This window comes from Orycteropus afer, unplaced genomic scaffold (assembly GCF_000298275.1).
Source record: "Orycteropus afer afer isolate SDZICR_OR568_19922 unplaced genomic scaffold, OryAfe1.0 scaffold00015, whole genome shotgun sequence".
NCBI classification, from domain to species: Eukaryota; Metazoa; Chordata; class Mammalia; order Tubulidentata; family Orycteropodidae; genus Orycteropus; species Orycteropus afer.
Window position 1 is genome coordinate 22,694,246 of NW_006921602.1, and position 20,904 is coordinate 22,715,149.

The 20,904-nt window shown below is 34.2% G+C and overlaps 1 protein-coding gene across 1 annotated transcript in view; it reads left to right on the forward strand.

The window, feature by feature from the left end:
* ZNF280D (zinc finger protein 280D) overlaps positions 1-20,904 on the forward strand; it is a 116,062-nt gene that overhangs the window by 76,420 nt on the left and 18,738 nt on the right. The window contains exons 15-18 of the mRNA XM_007958592.2: positions 1,863-1,925; positions 5,938-6,056; positions 6,203-6,239; positions 20,311-20,356. Of these exons, the coding sequence (XP_007956783.2) occupies positions 1,863-1,925; positions 5,938-6,056; positions 6,203-6,239; positions 20,311-20,356 (265 nt within the window). The remainder of the gene's footprint in view (positions 1-1,862; positions 1,926-5,937; positions 6,057-6,202; positions 6,240-20,310; positions 20,357-20,904) is intronic.

Below are 20,904 nucleotides of genomic sequence, written 5' to 3' on the forward strand. Positions count from 1 at the left end.
CCTTTCCTTGGGTTTCTGAGGCACTACCTCTACGGAACTAGATTTGCCCAATTTCCCTTCCAAGGAGACGCTGATGGGTTTGAGGGTTTGAACCACCAGCCTTCTGGTTAGCAGTCAGATGCATCAGGCACTATGCTACTAGAGCTCCCAAATATAGAGAAATCAAAAAGTCTTTTTTTCTTTTTTAATAGATAGGGAACTCAAAACTAAAACTGTATTTAGGCAATTAAAATTTTTAAATTACCAACATTTCAATAAGACAGAAATTGCAGACAGGAGAAGTTGAAGCCATTAAAAGAAAGAAAAAACTAACATGTAATATTTCTTTTTCTCCTTACCAAATAGATAATAAGCAAAAAACAGTCTACTTGTTTCAAGAAAAAGAAGAAAACACCTTGAAAAGATACTTTTAAATCTCAAAAAAAGTAAAAATAAAAATAAATTTGGTTCGGGTTCTTTGGGAATTCATAAAAAGTCTTGAACTCATTCTTCTGGGGAGACACAGATATATATACAAAACTTTATATAAAATTCCAAGGCTTTCAATCCCCTGACTTTCTCTTCTAAAAAACATTTACTTCTTTTTGGGATAATGTCTTAAATTAATAAATTCTGTAATAGTAGTTACCCCTAGATAGAGAAATGATGATTTTCTGAGCCTTCTTGCTAGCTAGAGTATTTCTTTTCCCATTTGTACATACTGTGTTTTGGTGGTCATTACCTTGTATTTGAGAGTAATCATTGATGTGGTGTGTTGGCTTCTTTGGGTCTATGAACACAAGCTACTACTTTTCAAAGAAGCTTGCATAAGAATCACCGAGAAAATGTTGTAAAACAGATTCCTGCGCCCCACTGACAGATTGATTCAGTAGGTTTGTGGTGGGGCCTAAGACTGTATTTCTAAATAAAAGCTCCCAGTGATATTGATGGTGTTAGTCTCTGACCACACTTATAGCCACACTATGCTAGGCTAATCCTGGCTTACCTTGGCTTTCTAGTACAGGAAAGCTTTCCTTACCAATTTTGAAAAGGTGTATAAAGTTATTAGATTTCTGGTTGGTACAGACTGTTTACACTGGACTACTTACCTAAAGCTTAGGAATTCAAACCCACCTAGCAGTGCTGTGGAAGAAAGGACTGACAATCTGGTAAAGAGTACAGCCAAGAAAAACATGGATCAGTTCTACTCTTAACATAAGAGTTGCCAAGAATAGGAATTAACTTGACAACAACAAGCTTAGCTATAACCTATTATCTTTGGCTATAACGGTTGGTTAGTTTTCTGTTTTGTGCTTGGGTGAAGCATTGTTTAACTTACAAGTTCTGCTTTAATTTGCTTTTTAAAATCTTCTAGTAATTGCAAAGATCTAAATATATGATTTTACTGATGGTAAACAACTCAGGTAGTGTTCACTTCCAAGATTACTTAGATTCTGTCCTTTTCCCATTACACAAGCATATTAAGACTGGAAAATGATAAATAATAGTAATTATTCTTGATAACCATATTATATCAAAAAATAAGTAAAAAATTAAAATTATTTTAAGTTCTTAATACTTGAAAAAACATAATTTGAGTCTCCTTATATTTTTAACTCAGTTTTTTTTTTTTTTAATTTATAATATGGTAAGATATTTATCATCTGGAATATGCTTAAGGAAATGTATGTCAGTAGAAAAGAAACAGGTAAAATTGAATGTACGATAAAATCTTGAATTTTATAGGATAACATTATTTTATTACTTGGAGTATGAGCTTTTATTCAAAACTAAGAAACCTATACCTCAACTTGAAATATATTCATAAAATTAACATGACTGAATGTACAATAAAATTAATAAAATCAATTTTGTCTCTCCAGCTTTCATAGTAACCGTCCAAGTAAAAGGTTTTGTATTTTTAAGAAGCATTCAGAAGATCTCAGGTAACTAATTTATCTTCTTTCACTCTTTCTACTGAGAAATTGTTACAACTTAAAAAAAAAAATTACGTGATATCTTCTTAGGACATAATTTACATACAGTTACCCATTTGAAGTGTATAATTCAGTAGCTTTTACTATATGTACAGAGTTGTTCAGCTAGCATTACAACCAATTTCAGAACATTTTCATTACTCCAGAAAGAAACCCAGTACCCGTCAGCAGTTACTCACCATTTTGTTTCCAAGCTCCCATCTCTAAGCAGCTTATCTGCTTTCTGTCTTTATAGATTTGTCTATTCTGGACATTTTATACAATTGGAATCATGCGATAATGTGGTCTTTTATGACTGCTTCTTTCACTTAGCATAATGCTTTCAAGATTCATCCATTAGTAGCATGTATCAGTACTTCATTTTTTATTGCTCAAATATATTCTGTTATATGAATATATTTTCTTTATCCATTCATCAGTTGATGAACATCTAGGGTGTTTTCACTCTGAGCATTATGAATAATGCTGCTATGGACATTGTGTACAAGTTTTTGTATGGATATGTGTTTTCATTTTCTTAACTCCCAAGGATTGCAGTTGTGGAGTTTGTTACAGGTTTTCACTTATAATACTTAGATAAGCATCCTCGTCATAAGCATCTGTTTAGATAAAACTTTATAGTCATTATTTCTTCAGGATAAATTCCTGAAAGTAAAATTGTCTTCTGGGTCAAAAGTATGAGCATTTTTAACATGAACAAAAGGTATAACAAGAGCTCTGGTGGCATAGTGCCTAAGGCACTTGACTGCTAACCACAAGGTTGGTAGTTCAAACCTACCAGGCACTCCTTGGAAGGAAGGTTGGGCAATCTGCTTCCATAGTGATACCACCTTGGAAACCCAAGGAGGGGTCACTGTGAGTCAGAGGTGACTGGACGGCATGTAACAACAGCAATGTAACTCTGTGCTTAAACATTTTGAGAAAACTGCCAGCCTGTTTCTAAAGTAGCTGCAATATTTTAAATTCTTACCAGAGGTGTATGAGGGTTCTAATTTCTGTACATCTTTGCTAGCTCTTGTTACTGTCCCTTTCTTATTATAGGCATTTTAGTGGATATAATGTGATACCTTATTATGGTTTGTTACAACTTTTTCAGGAGCTCTGGTAGCATAGTGCCTAAGGCACTTGACTGCTAACCAGAAGGCTGGCGGTTCAAACCCGCCAGCCACTCCTTGGAAGGAAGGTTGGGCAATCCTACTTCCATAGTGATACTGCCTCGGAAACCCAAGGAGGGGTCGCTATGAGTCGGGGCCGACTCGACGGCATATAACAACAACAACAACAACAACAACAACTTTTTCTTAACTTGATGCTGGATTCCCTAATTTGGAAATTTAAATGATTGCTGTTGGACAAAACAGAGTTATTTTCCTTATGTTCTTAGAACAAAGACGTCTTATCTTGTATTGTTAAACGTTGTTTCTGTGGTCCTAGCCACCAAGATGAAACTTTAATGTATTTGCATTATAAAATGAGAACCAAAAAAAGACTCCCTATAAATATTTGAATATTAAAAAGATATTTAAGATATCTAGTAAAATGAGTAACACTTTCTCAGTTTAAAGAAGTTTCTTAAAGTACTGGAATTCTTAATATTAGCCTTCATAATTCTTAAGGTTCAGAACTTGTTTACTGTAGAGAAAGAACTACTGATGAATATTTCTAAAGGCATTAGTAGTTAACTGTGATTATGCCACACATTTAACTCAGACTCCATTGAATACCATTTTTCATATTCTTCTGATTTCTTGTGTGTCCAGTATTTTTCGGTTGTTGTTCATCTTGCTACTTAAAATATCAATGTTTTTGCCACACTAAACTAAGATATACAGATAAGTGTAGCATATACTTGGTTTGATGCTTTGGATTAGGGGAAAAAGTAGAAGCAGGACTAGTTATGTCTGAGAACCTTTTTGTTTGTTATTCCCACTGCCACGTTTCCTCTCTCCAGTTATCTAATGGTTAGCTCCCTCAACATGTCTCTACTCTGATGACTGAGACTTTCCTTGACCACCCAACTTAAAATTATATCTTCTTTCTGATGCTTCAGCCCTAGAACTCCTTATCTTCCTTTTTGGCTTTTGCTCAAAATATTTATAACAATGAAAAGCATTTTATCACATTTTAAAGATGAGATTTTGATTTTTGCTTCACTGTGGTCATGCTCAGCTATAAGTTTGGTTCTTAAATTAACTGTATTTTGTATATATGAATACTTTTCCCTCTGTCAAGTAAGTCTCAAATTTTAATAGAAAATTGATCAATTTCTATTTAGGAATTCAGGATATTTATAATTCTATACAACAATAAAATTCATAATAACAATTTTGGGGTAGATATTCTTTATTCATTATACATCAGTTACGTATAGCACAATGTAGCAGGTCCTATAAAAAATGACAATAATGAAGAAGTCATCTTGGACCAACGAAAAAACAGCAGAGGAATGGCTAATAGTAAATTTTGGGTGGAGCAAGAAATTTATATTACTTAGAAATAAGATTGAAATCTGGGGGAATTGTTTTAAGCTGTGAGTCAAATTGTCAAAACTTTGAGGTTAAGGAGTTTATACATCATTTGGAGGGAGGGCATGGGAGAACCATTGATGTTTTGTGTAGAGTGAAATGATACTGAACGAAGGTAGTTTTGAAGGGTGTGCACAGTGAATGAGATATGCATGAATCACATAAAATACTTAAAACTAGTGTGGTAATTATGAATGATATAAAGGACCTGAGTTAAAATGGTGTCATTAGGCACAGTTGGGTCAGTTCTGACGCATAACAATCCTGTATACAACATGATGGAACACTGCCTGGTCCTGCACCATCCTCACAATCGTTGCTGTCTTTGAGCAGTGTGTCTTAAGAACATGGACTCTGGAAACAAAGTGTTAAATTTCAAACCTAGTCCTTACCCTCACCAACTCTATGCCCTTGGTAGATTACTAAACTAACTCTGTCCTCTATAAAAATGTGATCATTACAGCACCCATCTCCTTGGGTTGTTTTAAGATTTAGATGATTTGTCTAAACTTTTAGTCTGGCACAGTTAAGTACTCAATTTGTTAATATTACAAAATACTTGATATATTGGATTTTTTAAGTAAGAGGGACTCAGGGTTAACTATAGTTTGACCTTTAATGTCAAGGAAATGGCATAATAAGAAAGGTCAGTCAGGAGGAGTTGCTTTGGGGAGGAAAAAGCACGTGATTTTAGATTTAGGAAAGTTAGTTTTGATGAGCCATTGCTGCATCTAAATGTAAATACACAATAGGTTGTTAGACTAGAGCTTCAGGGGAGAAGTCAGTGTGAGGCGTGTTGTTTGTATTCCTGTACATGTGAAATAGTAAAGTTTATGATGAAAAGTATATTTTTATGTTGTTAATAAACTGACAGTCACACTAATCACATTATATGATCTATTTCACTCATATTTGTCTTCTAATTTTATCCCTCTCAAAAAATGACACTGGATTATAAACACCATCAGAACACAGACTATCTTTTTTTTGTTCACCATTCTCTCAGCAATACCCAGTACACTAATACGTATAAAAATGACTTGAGTAAATATATTTTGAATGAGTAAATGTATGTTATATCCTTAGTTTGCAGAGGGCAAAGGCACAGATAGATTGTGACTTGCTCTAGTTACACAAGTTTTTAGTGGAGCCAAGATTATGCTATAGATCTCTTGACTTTTAGCAAGCATTGTGAGAGGTAAGTTCATAAAGCACAAATACTTCTTGGAAGTAAATAGTTACATAAATTGGAAATGACTATGCTATTTTCTAAAGATTTCTTTCAGTTGTATCAGTTCTAACAAAAATGGAAAGTGATAGTTATGACACAAAAGGCAGATCGAGTTGTTACTTAGACAGATAGTCTTTGAACTTGTGTATGGATTATCCTAAAAAATAAAAACCGTTTCTTTTATACTGTTTCCTTTTTTCCATAGGGGCATTACTATAGTGTGCCTTAATTGTGATTTCCTAACTGATGTTTCTGGCATAGATAATATGGCTACACATTTAAGTCAACGTGAAACTCATACTTGCCAAGTTGTCATGGAGAATGGTATGTATCTGTAACTGTGTTACTTTGGATTTTCAGTATTCCAGTATTTTTGATCAGCCATAATATGGGCTCTTTACTAAATCATTATTCTCACTTATCATATTTCACATGCTGTTTTAAATGTAAAATTTTTCTTCTAATTTCAGTTTCTGTTTGTATCCCAACTTCTGAACATCTTTCTGAGTAAGTTTAATATTTCTTCAGTGCATTTTACTTTGATGGATTTTAGCACTGTTGCATTTTTCAATGTATCATTAGTACAAATGAAAAATATTAAAGTTTTTTTTTTTTTTTTAAAGCTGCTTGTTGAAATAGGTTTCTGCTCTATGGAGCTCGTGACCTGGTGCAAGACAAGTTGGAATTTCCTAAGTTCAAAGTTCTGAGATGTTTTCTTACACAGAGGCAGTTAAGCAGCCAAGTTCATGACACTAGATCTCATTATTCAGCTCTTTTCAGCTTTCAAATGGGACTAGATTCTTATTCCACCTTATCTTTGTGTCAGGTTGACATATCTTAACACGTTTTTTTCTCCAGTTGGCTCTCTCCAAAAATAACTGATGCTGTAGTCTTTTCTTATTTTGCTTAAAATAATTTGCATTTTCCTCTGCTTTACTACCTTCAAAATTATACATTCCAAGTGAGATGGTTGTTTGTCTTTTTGTCTGTTTTGTCTGCTTTCTTAATTTCTTATACGTCTTAAGTTTTTAGGTCAGATGATTGTCTTTTTCCTCATTTGTTGTCTGTCATTGTGCTATTTTTCTTATTTTTCAGATGCAGAAGCAGCCCAGAGATTTCAAAAAATGTCCAGGGTACACTAGGACAGTGTCCCCCTTCGATGAACACAATTGATGCCTGTTCTGTCTTTCCAAAGAATGTGAATAATTTGACTGTGAGACCTGTTCTAGGTTGTGGCCTCAAGAAATCAGATCTTGGGGAGACTCCCTTCCTACATGGCTGGCCTCCCATGAGGCTGATGCTGATTTGGCCAGAGATAGGCTCAAGGCCTACTAAATTGAACACAACTTTTCACTAGGGACTTTGGCTCTTCTTCTTAAGCTTATGGGTCCATTCTGGTCAAGAGTAGGCCATCAAATCACTGATTTAATGTCCAAGTTGAATTATGGCTACTGCCCTTTAATATTTTTCTAGTGTGAATGTAGTCCAAGTAATAAAAAAAGCTCTCATTGTTGGGAAACCATGGTTACTTTCATATCCTTGGAACAACAGGTCTCTAAAATTATCTTCCAAAATTAACACTTTTATTTACTGTCACTTAAAATATATTATCTAGTGTTAACTCTATACTGTTTTCAACAATACTAATTTTCAAACTTTTTATTTTAAAAAAAAATTAATTTAATTTTAGTGGCTAGCTCGATTTTATGTTGTCCAGATTTATTGATGTCTATTTTGTTACGTCTGTTTTTACACTCTATTTAAAAAATATTATTTAGTGTTTGCTTTGTTAAGAACTCTTAAGAGATTCCTTAGAATTCTCTACATATTTCATATAGCAGCCTATTTGTAGCTTAGGTTGACATTTGTTCAGACCATTATTCATTATTATATGCTCTGTCTACTCTTGAGACTGTCAATATTGTCTTAATGATTATGAGTTCTAAGGCATAAATAATTGGTAAAACTTCTTCTGAAGATCTTAAACAAATTTTAGTCTTACATATGTATTTGTTCACATAGTATATAGCAACATAGCCATTAAATGCAGTTCTTTTGAGTAAAGGTAACATTAAAAAAATACACACATGTATATATAATGCATACTTTTGTAATTTGGTGTTTATTGTTTATTTTGGTTGCATTGAATATAAATCAACTAAACTGTTTTGGTGCTATTTGTTTGATGCTATTATTTTCTTTCAATAAATTGTTTAAATGCCTTGAGAATTATTTGCTAATGAATAGCTTTATGTAAAAGCTATAGATTTTATCATATAAATAGGAGCAGTGTTTTGTTATGTGGAAGCTTGATTACTTGTCCTGGACACTGAGAGCTATGTCTGCCTAGTACATCTTAAATTTGTTCCTCCAGAACAATTAAAATTTCACTGTTTATACAAAGAAGGAGCCCTGGTGGTGCAGTGGCTAAGTGCTTACCTGCTAACCAAAAGGTCAATTATTTGAACCTCCCAGCTGCTCCACTGGAGAAAGATGGAGGCAGTCTGCTTGCATAAAGATTACAGTCTTGGAAACCCTGTGGAGCAATTCTACTCTGTCCTATAAGGGTCATTATGAGTAAGAATTGACTCGATGATAGTGGGTTTGGGTTTTTTGTTTGTTTATTTTTATTTATACTATACTATGTTCTTGAATTTTAAAGACTAGCAAAATTCCCTTTGTGACCTTAATATCCACAAAGGTAGGCAGGCGCAATCTGAAGTTAAGACTCATCATTAGTGTTCTATAATCAGAACTTCTTCAGTTATACTTGAACAGAATGAAAGCTGCTTTAGATTACCACTAATTATGTAATGTGCTCCTTGGAATTAGTAAAAGTTAAATCCATTAGTTTTAAATCTCCAGACAAATTTCTACTGTAAATGAATGGATTTCCAAAATATCCGAAAATGACTATTTCTTAGTCAGCACTATAACCAAGTGCTGACTTGGTTATATCCACCCTCTAACCCAATTTCTTTTTCTTTTAATTTAAAACATTTTGCCCAGAAACAACTTTCCATCTTTAATGTAAATTCTCTTTTCATTTATAGATATTTACTCTGCGTTGGTCTTAGTTCAAAAATAAAATAAACCACATTGTTCTTTGTAGGAGTCTATTTTTATAGTATGCATCAAGTTCATTTTGTTAAAGTATAAACTCTCAAATTTCTGTGATCTGTAACTTTATTTTTTAAACAGGTTTTAATAAAACACTTAAGGTAGTTAATACTAAACGTATAGGCAGTTCATTGAATTTTAATTTGGTGCTAATGAGTTTCAGCTGGAGTCTGATCCCTACTTACTATCAAGTTATTCTAAGTAGTATATTCACCTGATTCCGAAATAAAGTAGAGATGGGAGTTAGGGAGTATGAGGTGTGCGTTGGAAGGTTGCCATTTTAAATTTGGTGGCTTGGGAAAGCCTGATGCAAAGATGACATTTGAGTAAAGACCTGAAGGAGGTGAGGAAATGAGTTGCTTTGATATATATCAAAAGAGTATTCAGGGAGAAGGAACAGCTAGTGCAAAAGCCCTGAGGTGGGATCATGTCTAATTTAAGAAACAGCAAGCAAAGAAACTGGTATGGCTGCAATGGAGAGAGCAACAGTGAAAATACTAAGACATGGGACCTGTGAGGTAATGTGGTATAGGGCCTTATAGCCTGTGTAAGGGATTGGAGTTTTACTCTAGGTAGCAAGAGATGGAAGATTTTGAATAGAGGAATGTTTCAAAATAAAATAGTAAAATTAAAATAAACAAAAATCTTAAGTTCAGAAGAGTGGCTTAGTAAGATCACTCTAGCTCATGTCTTGAGAATAAGTTGTAGAAGACCAAGGGTGGAATCAAGGAGATCAGTTAGCGGACTGTTGTAATAATCCAAGTAGGAGATGGTAGGAGTTTTGGCTCAGATGCTAGCAGTGTAGGTTTAATTTTGCATATATTTAAAATTTTTTGATGGTTTAAATTTGAAGTGTGAGAGAAAATGTTGATGATTTTATGGTTATTAGCGTGAGCAAATGGAAAGATGACATTAATATTAACTGAGTTACAGATGATAGGAACAGACTGAGGAAGGGAAAATAAGGACTTTGATTTGGGATGTGTTTTAGGTTTGGGGAATGTCATATTCATTCACATGTAAGAGTTTTGGGGAGAGTTCTAGGCTATAAATAACATTTAATTTTTATTTATTTTTATTTTTGGAAGTCATAAGAACTAATACAAGTAAAATTGGGGAAATCCGAAAAGATTGATACATTGTATCACTGTCCATATCCTGGTTGTGATATTGTATTAGTTTCTCAAGATGTTGTCACTGGGGAACATTGGGCAAAAGGTATAAGGGCTCATTCTCATTTTTTTTTTTTTTTTTTTAACAACTGCATGTGAATCTCCAATGATCTTAACATAAAAATTTCAATTACAAAACAGTTATGGGCTTATATGAAATCACCAAGGGATGCAGAAGAGATAGAAAAAGGGTAAGATCCACAGCCTGGGGCATTCTGACACAATACAGGGTTAGGGAGCTCAGAGGGAAACAGCAAAAGAGACTGAGAAGGAGTGGTCAGTAATATGAGAGGACAACCAGGAGAGTGGTGGTGTCCTTGGGTCCTCAGTTTCCCTGCATGCAAAGTGGGTGATAAACTTATTCTAGAGTTCTGAGATACTGTTACTTAATCTTGGTTATACCTAAACATAGTCATTTGCAAGATGTTGTTGTGCTGTCGAGTCGGACCCGACTCATAGTAACCTCTCCTTGGGTTTCCGAGGCAGTATCGCTACAGAAGTAGATTGCCCCATCTTCCTTCCAAGGAGTGAATTCAGAATGTCATATACCCCTATCTCCAGAAAGAGGTATCTCCAGAAATGGTCTCTTTTGACCTTGAGAAAATGAAATGTTCACACTACTCCTAGGCATGTTTAACACTGTAGTCTTGTAAAAGTAATCTGTGCATTTTTATTAAAGAGCACATCTGGGTCTGTGTTTCTTAAACTCTGTACTACATAAGTAATGTCTATAATTTGTAAATGGTCTGCAATGTGGTCAAAGAAATTTAGAAAATGCAAGTTAAAGTTAAATGGATTATTTAATAGGGGATTTTTTCATACTACATGTAGTCTGTGAATCTCTAAAGAGGATTTATTTGAACTTGAATTTTTTTTTCTTTCAATACTTAATAACTTCTTGACATTAATCTTCATAGAATAGTGTGGAGAATGCTGATCTTGATTAATCATTCTTCAGATTTCTTAAATTGGGAGATAAAAAGTAGTTGTATAGGGATGTTGACTAGATGGATGACTCCTACACATTTTATTCCTATTCAGGAGTCATTTGTAAGGTGGAGTTTATTACTGGATACTTGTAATACACATTTTTATATCTTTAGAGATTACATCAGGAAACAGTATGGAATTATGATGTTTGTAAAAATCTAGGCAATACGTTACAAGAGCAGACCACATACCAGTCTGCTTTGCCTATGATTGTAGCAGCAAGGGAAATGTCAGAGAGAATGGGCACTTTACTTAATTTCAAACTCAAGAAGTAGAGAGTCTACCTTAATTATTTCTAGCTTCTCTCTGTAACTTCATGTTTAGCTTATCAATGTACTTCTCTTAAAAGTATTGCTGGTTTTAGCCTATTATCTCCTAAGGAGTTTCTTACTTTGTATATACTTTGTATATACTTCCTTCTTACACAGCTTCAAGAAGTCTTCCTTAATACTAAGATTAGGAGATCTGATCCCCATTTGCACATTAAGCCCCCTTGGAACAGGGTGGTGTGGTTAGAGCACAGGCTCAGCAGCTGACTGCCTAGGTTGGGATTCCTGTGCGGTTCCTTACTAGATGTGTATGACTTTGGGCAGGTTTTTTGATGTCTGGGTTCCAGTTCCTCATTTGTAAAATGCAGATAACAAGATTACTTAACGGTAAGTTGTTGAGGGAATGAAATGAATTAATATATGCCTATAATACTTAGAAAAGGAGTTCTGGTGGTGCTGTGGTTAAGGCATTGGGTTGCTAACCAAAAGGTTGGCAGTTCAACCCCACCAGTTGCTCTGTGGGAGAAAGACGAGGCAGTCTGCTTCTGTAAAGATTTATAGCCTTGGGAACCCAGCGGAGGTTGCAGTGGCAGTGGGTTTTGTTGGTTTAAAAGGACTTAGAAAGTGGTGACGCATAGGAAGTACTATTCAATTTTAAGTCATTATTGTTACTCTTGGGAGCTCTGGTGGCGTAGTGCCTAAGGCATTTGACTGCTAACCAGAAGGCTGACGGTTCAAACCCACCAGCCACTCCTCAGACGGAAGGTTGGGCAATCTATTTCCGTAGTGATACCGCCTCAGAAACCCAAGGAGGGGTTGCTATGAGTCGGATATGACTTGACGGCAGTGAGTATTGTTAGTCTTATTCTTCTATTAGTACCCTTCATGATTTATTTCTTTTTATTTCATTCAGATACTATTTTCCTAATCTTCAGCTCATGTTCCAGCCTTCTGATACCAGTTTCACAAATCACTTTAACTTTCTTTTCCTAACCCAGTATATCTTTGAATGTCACAGTTGAAGCACATACCATTAGATATTTGAGTCTACAACTCACTAGACTAATTTTTTTAGAGAACATCTATGAATGTGCCTAGGTTTTAGTCATACCTGCCTTTCATAAATAGAGTAGTTTTTCCTAAATTATATTGCCTATACTTGGCCACACTATGGTTCATCTAATACTTTCAGCTCACTTCTCTGCTTACAAGGTCCTTCTGTAGCCTCAACACTCCTGTCACTACTGGAAAATCTTAGTCTTATCCACAAACTTAGAGAGGCTGCTGTGCATCCCATTTCCCATATCATTCATTGGAATACAGCATGCTACTGTTTTAATTTTCCATCCTGAAATAATACATGTTCATCCATACCACTGTGAAGTATGGTGGTGTGATAGTGCAGCTTTGAAATCAAGCAGTGCTAGGTGTAAATCTGCATTTTGTATTTAACTAGCTATGAACCCTTGAGTAAATTACCTTACCTGCTAAATCACAACTCCTTTATTGGTGAAAAATACATAATAGTAATTTCCTTGCAGGGTTGCTATAAAGATTAAAAGTAATGTACGTAAACTATTTAGCACTTGCTTGACAGAAAGTAGGTACTCAGTAAATGTAAGCTATTGTTGCCACTGTTGCTCCTGCTGCTGCTGCTGATCCTAATACTACTAGTACTATTACTCCTACTCCTGCTGCTGTTCCGGCTCTTCTGTTATTGCTACTACTGTTGAGGAGAGACCCTGGAAATTACCTATTGGTGGAATCTTATCATTGAGAGTTTTAGTGGCATTCCATCCACATTCTGGATATTTATAATTTTGGCTTAAGAGTTTTCAGGTTTTGCAACACATTTCTTTCAAACTCTACTGATTGGATGGCATTGAATCACATTGCTTTAATTACATATATAATTCTCTAATGTCAGAAATGAGTGTGCTGGCTTTTTCTAAAGACTATGGAACAACACTGTCTTGTAGAAAATTAGTACAGAATCTTCACTGTTTAGAAGATCATTCCTTTTGAGCTTACAGAATCCCTTCTTTAAAGAAACTTTATTATTGCCAGGTATTCATTTCCCAGAAATGTTCGCTACTTGATAACTACTAATTTCATGAACGTGTGTAACTCTACCAGTTAGCAGTAGTAAAGTGCTTTTTCCTTTCATACATTTGAAATGATTTTATAAAAATACCTGCTTTTCTCAGATGTTAGAGATATTGCAATTCAGTTGTGGAATTGTGCTTCTCTGCCTGTTTCCCCTTACATCTGTCTCCCCCATCCAGTATATTCTCCAGTGTATCTGCCTCTGTAGATTTAATGTAACATAGAAATTTTAAGTTTTGCAGGTTTCTTTTTCTTGATAAAAAGTTGAAAATAGCATGAAATATATCCCTCTAGCACATTAGAGCTTGTGTCCTTAGTAATTCAGTATTAAGTAGCCTAGTAAACCAACCTTGGAAAATTAGGCTGCTTAACCAGTTGTCTCTTTTGCTGGTTAAATTAAAATTCCCAAAGGCCACAATTAGAAGTGATTTTAAAAGTTGGTTTAGTTCTGTCAGTAATGTCCAACTGTGTTCTCAGCAAGTACAGTGGAAAGGGCTCTGACTGGAGTAAAAATACCAGTTCAGGACCTAGCTCTCTGACTCACCAGCTCTGTAATCAGGTTACTTCCATTTCTTTATCTGTGAAATGAGGTTGAAAATAATCTTTACAGGATTGTTTTGGAGATTTAAAAGAAATGTAAGATACATTTTATGGATCAAAGTATATATGTATGTGAAAGACTTGGAAGTTTGCTTTCATAAAGATACATAGACTTGGGAACCCCGAGGGCAGTTCTACTGTCCTTAAGGTCATTCTGAGTCAGAAATGACGCCACAGTAGCGGGTTTAAGTGACAGTTGGAATTGTGCCTAAGGATGAGATATATAAGTGGTAAATACTTATATATGAATGTTATACAACACCTCAAATTCTGTATGCTCAAAGTTGCATTTATTTTTCCCACTGATAGGCTTTTCCCATCCCCCAAATTTCCAATCTTGGTTAATGGCATTACCCTTCTTGTGTCACTCAAGGCAAGCGCCTAGGTCATCTTGCTCTCCCTCATTTACTTTTATCTAGTTGAAGCCAGAGGACTTGAATCACGTACTTGAAGGTCAAAGACTACAGCCTTCAGTATGGATTACACCCGAACAAAAAAATCCTCACAACTGGACCAGTAAGCAACATCATGATAAACAGAGAAAAGATTGAAGTTGTCAAGGATTTCAGTTTTACTTAGATTCATAATCAACACCCATGGAAGAAGCAGTCTAGAAATCACTGGAAGCAGCAGTCTAGAAATCACATGATATGTTGCATTGGCATTGGGCAAAGATACCACTTTGAGAACGAAGATGCAGCTGACCCAAACTGTGTTATTTTCAGTTACCTCATATGCATGTGAGAGCTGGACAGTGACTAAGAAGACTGAAGTATTGATGAGTTTGCATTATCGTGTTTGTGAAGAATCCTGAATGTATCATCAATTGTGAGAAGAATGAACAAATCTATCTTGGGAGAAGTACAACCAGTAGAATGCTTCTTAGAAGTGAGGATGGCAAGACTGTCTCACGTATTGTGGACATGTTATCAGGAGGGACCAGTTCCTGGAGAAGAAGGACATCATGCTTGGTAAAGTAGAAATTCAGTGAAAAAGAGGAAGAACCTCAACAAGATGGATTGACACAGTGGCTGCAACACTCAAACACAGCAGCAGTTTTGAGGATGGCTCAGGACTCTGGGCATTGTTTTGTTCTTTTATACATGGGATCGCTATAGTTGAGAACAATTTGTCAGCACATAACAGCAATAGTTGATGTTGATACAGGTAGTCTCTGAGTTACAACAGTGTTCTGGTCCAATGACTCCTACCAAAAGTCTGTTCTGATGTGGGTCAGGTACCTCTTTTTTTTTTCAAATATAATTTTCATCATTATTGCCTTTTATTATTACCAGTGTCTTTATAAATCCATTGTTTATGGAGGTTAAAAATATATAAACTTACAGATATATTTTAAATACATACATAAAAAATACATAAATCATAATAATTTACTGTGGTGATGAAGAGTTGGATGACACTGACATTTTGTCATTTGTGGTAATAACTCCACTTATGGATCATCTGGAAAATCCTGGGAATGGGGATGGTGTTTTAGTCAGAAGTGAGAGTTGTCTGTATGATCTTTTTCTCTTTTTCTTCATGTAATTCATGGTAGCATCTCACTACTTCCTGAATTTCCCTATCAGCTTTAGCAAAGTGATCAGCATTTGGGTCCATGTTTTCAAGCAACTAAAGCCCCTGATTTAGTTAAGAAAAACTTCAGTTAATCCTTTTCCTCATTATTTCTTTTCTAGCATTTATTTCCTCTTCAAAATCCCATTAAGTCCTGATCACCTTCATGATCTATATGTTATTCCACATCAGCAATAGCACGTTACAGGCTGCACCATTGTAGGTAGTACATATTACTATCAATAAGATAAAAAGAAAAAAAAAAGTTGGTAAGTGAGGTTTGTCATAGCACAAATACATCATAATTCTGGGAATATCTGTGTAATACAAAACTAACAGAAGATTTGACTCCCCAAATCATTCTGTTCTCAGTTAACACTGTTTTTAGCAATTACCTTATCTCTTAAGTGGACTTCTTGTGTGAAGCCCATCCTCTTTCAGTATTCCCTTTCGTTTTCTAATGCACAAGTCGGATGATACTTTCCTTTTATTCGTAAGATAAACTTCTTAGCATAAACACTTTAGCATGGCAGTGAAGACCTTCCCTGAAATGTCCCTTACTATCTCTGCAGTTTCATCTTCCACTACTCTCCCTTGTGCCCTGCATTCCAGTGATATGAGACAACACAAAGTTCGTTGAATTGCTATCTTGTTTCATATTTATTTGCTTTTGTTCTTTCTGGAATCCCCTTTCCCTCCTTTGCAAACTCCTGTTCTTCCTTCAATAAGGAGCTCTGGTGGCATAGTGCTATTTGACTGCTAACCAGAAGGTTGGTGCTAACCCACCAGCCACTTTGCGGCAGGAAGACTGGGCAATCTATTTCTGTAAAGATTTACCACCTCGGAAACCCAAAGGGGGTTGCTGTGAGTCGGAATCGACTTGATGTTAGTGAGTTTGGCTTTTTGGATTATTCTTCCTTCAAAACCAACTTCAAAAAAATACATCGACCCATTTCACTTTAATTTTGTGTATTTCACTGTACATAAATTATATTTCAATAAAATGCATTAAAAAAAAGTTCACTGCAGCATCTTCATTGCTTTCTTTCCTCTTTCCCCCTTCATTGTTGAATCCTTTGTACATCCATTGAACTTTACATGTCTCTCTCTTTTTTTTTAAAAAAAAAACCAGTATTATAAACATTTGTTTCAGGGTTTCCTTGACAGTGAATTCCATGAAGGGAAGGATTGTCTTTTTTAACTTTGGATTGAAACAGCACAGTACCTGGCATGCATAAAATCCAGTAAATTTTTAGCTCAGACACATCATATCTGTTAGCACTTCTTAGAACATACTAACAGATAGTGCACTAGATGTTTTACTGTTAGTTCTTAATCTGATAATGACTATCTTAAATTTAGCCCTGCATGTCCAAGTGGAAGGTCTTGAGAATTGGTTGACTTTACTTCTGACTTGTACAACAACCTCTTTCCAGCTTTTTTTATTTAGTGTACTTAGAAATATTCTTAAATTGAAGATTATAGTCACATTTAAATATTTAGATGATTTTGGATTTCATTATTGGAAAGAAAGAATGTGGCCTAGCATTTCATTTCAGAACCTGGACATTTTTTTTCCTTATGTCTCTCCCCTTGCTTCCCCATGGTATGTTTATAATGTGAATGAAACTTCAAAAGAATAGACTAATGTAATTGAACAAGTAACATTTAATCATTTTATGCCTAACCTCGATTGTGGTCATGTCATCTTTGGAAAAGTACAAGTAGTTACTTCATTTTAAGCTTTAGAGGGAAAAGATAGTCCTTAGAAATACATCAGAAGGATCTGTTTCAGCAGGTTTACACAGAACAGAAAAATAATTTGCAATCATGATCTTTAAGTATTTGTTGAAATAGATCTCTAGTCCTGTACTATTTGCATTGAAATTTTAAATAATATTTGTTTTAAACGCTATTCTGCATTTTTCTATAAATAGCTATTGCAACATTTCCTGCTAAAAAAGTGTAGTTACTTAAAGGCAGGTCATCAGGTCAGAACTTTGAGCTTAGCAAATTTTACTGTCTTCCACCAACCAAATGAATAGTCAAATGATGACTATTTTAGCAGATATTTTTAATGAATAAAAATTATAGGTAAGAATTTTTTTCTGTTCCAAAAGTGTTACTGATGTGTTAGTTGTATTTAAATTTATTAATATTAAGTTATGCTCATATAGTTATAAAACTTTAGCATACATTTTAGTGATGAATTTATAACTTGATAAATATTATATAGTGTAATTTTTTAAAAAAATTTGTTTTTCTAAATATTTTCATTGGTTATTACCATTCTGTTCCTTCAGGGGAGGTGCTCTGGTAGTGCAGTGGTTAAAGCTTTAGCTGGTAACCAAAAGGTGGTTGGTTCAAACCCACGAGTAACTCCTTGGGGGAGAGATGAGGCAGTCAGCTTTGTAAAGATTTACAGCTTTAGAAACCCTGTGGGATAGTTCTATTCTGTCCTGTAGGGTTGCTGTAAATTAGCATCTGCCCTGTGGCAGTGGGTTTGGTTTGTTTCTTGGTATCCCTTAAAGGGAACACTGTTGAGTTAAAGCCACAAAGAAAGATTGGGATCACTGCTTTTAATGCTAATGATAGTCATTTCCATAACACCACCAGTGTTTTAGCCAGTAAAATGAAGAATAACCTCTGGCACAAACCTCAGTTGTGCAGATAGCAAGAAGAATGAAATGCTCATAAAATGCTCAGTTTTCCCAGTTGGAAAGCCAGAATATTAGTTATACTAGCTAACACATGCCTAATGGCTTTCATTTTAATTACTGCATAAAATTAATTTATTAAAACAGCAATATTTGAAAATTACTAGCCTGTTAATATTTCTGTTGTAATAACATAAGATCTTACTTTGATAACATTTTCAACAATAAGCTGAAAAGGGAAAAATCCTGTCATAAAATAGTTAAAAAATTGTTTCTTCATCCTGTTTTCATATTACTTTACATATATTTCCATGTTCTAAAACTATTTTTATTTTCCCAAGTAAATCATTAAAGCAATGAAGTTACCCTATCCACTTGATATTTACTCATCTTTTTGAACATTGTTCATAATTAAATTCCTGAGAGTGTTACAAAAATTTTCTCCAAAATGCTTGACGTTTGTGTTTTTTTCCCAAACTTTTGTGCAAGTTTTATTCATTACAATTGCTTGATAAATTACTGCAATATACTATCAGTATTATGGCTCTAATAAAAAAAGGATATGGTCCATTTTTTTGTCCATAATCAGATTTATAATAACTAAAATATAGATAATTTTGCACAGTTATTATTAATATCCAGTAAAACACTAGCATTTAAAGACCTAATCTTTTAAATGTGCCCTTAGAGAATGGGTAAAAATGAGATGCTTACCGACTCTATTTTTCATTGACTAACTTTTAGGATGGTTGACATTTTTATCCTATTAATCCTATTTGAGGAGCTCTGGAAGCATAGTGGCTAAGGTATTTGACTGCTAACCAGGAGACTAGCGGTTCAAACCTACCAGCCACTCCACAGAAGGAAGATGGGGCAATCTACTTCCGTAGTGATACTGCCTTGGAAACCCAAGGAGGGGTTGCTATGAGTCGGATCCGACTCGATGGCACATAACAACAACAATCCTATTTGAAGTTCTCCACTTTTCCTCCATAAAATTTATGTCAATATATTTATTGCTTATGTTAAATATTTCTGAAATATTACTATTAAGCCTTCCTAAAGTTACGAATGCTGAGCTCTGGTAGCATAGTGCCTAAGGCACTAGACTGCTAACCAGAAGGCTAGTGGTTCAAATCCACCAGCCACTCCTTGGAAGGAAGATGGGGCAATCTACTTCCATAGTAATACTGCCTAGGAGTCACTATGAGTCAGGTCTGACTCGATAGCACATAACACCACCACAAAGTTATGAATCACTTAACTCCTGATTAATGGCATTTTGGATCAGGTAGCCATCTTAGGCAAATTAGAATTGAGTTTAATATATTAAAAACAAGATTTAGTCACCACTAGTTTCTAAAGCAAAGATTATATAGGTTTTATATTAAATTACAAGTTATTTTACAAGATTTTCTAGATGGCATACACCTTTGTTTTAGCTACAGTATCATTAGTACAAAAACCTATCTTGTTATAATTTAGCTATAAATTATTTTTTAGAGATTTTTGAGATTTAAAATTTATAGTTAATATTTGAGCTACACTTATGAAGATTTCTAAGAATAAATGTTTCAAAATTGTAAATCATTTCTGTGCTTTTACTGCCTCTAGAGTAAGTAAATTAAAATATGTATTTAAGTAGCATTATCATACTGAATTTCAAAATAGATAAAATATATCTCCCTTTCTAAGTTCTATAATAGTAAATACTGATGCACATTATATCAATTAGCCTATAATCTGGTTTTATTTTTTAAAGAGTTATAAATTATTTTTCTGAAATTTTTCCTAATGTGCTATGAATCTGATTTTAAATTGTACTTAGCAAAGAAAGCATTTCTTATGTGCTCTTGTTTGGAGAAGATGGAAATAGGTGTTTTAAATCTGTATTCATTTATTTAATCCATTTATTGACTCTACTGTTCATTCTCAGACATTTTATTTTTGTCTTATTTGTAGAGGGCATGCTATCATCAAAATGTACACTAGTTTAGATTTATATTTTAAGCATACAAAAAATAACTTTCATTTTATACTGTTTTATTTTTTTAAGTATAAAATAGTTAATATTAATTTTGTTTTCAAGATTAAGAAATGAAGCTCCTTCTGAGGAACAGGAACCTGTATCAGAGGTAAATTTTGTTTTAATTCGTACCATAAGGGTTTATACATTTGAAAGTATTGTTCAGTGTAATTTCTTGAACATTTTCATTTCAGTATGCACATATTGATAACAGTTGTTGGCATGTTATCAGGCACAAAAAAAATTGAGTTTTTTTTTATTTTCATTAGATATAAAAATATCTAACCCTAACTGAAATTATAAGGTATTTTTGTTTTGACAAAGGCATCATGTATTTCACTTGCTTGTTATTTTGTTCAGCTAGTTAGCAATGGAGATAAATTTATGATTTTAACATCCTGAAACCAATAAAACTTAAATCATTTAGCACATTGGAATATTAATATTTCCAGATTATTTAATTTTCTGGAACAAGTAAACTGTCAAAAGTTTTAAGTAATGTTTAAAATAGAAATACTTTGAATAAATTAAATATGTTCCAGGTATAATAAACATGTACTCTGAATGAAAAACTCAGGATTATCATATAAACATTATCTACTGGACAGTCTAATACATGTGTGTAGAAACAGTTATGTTCAAGTACTTAACTTTTTT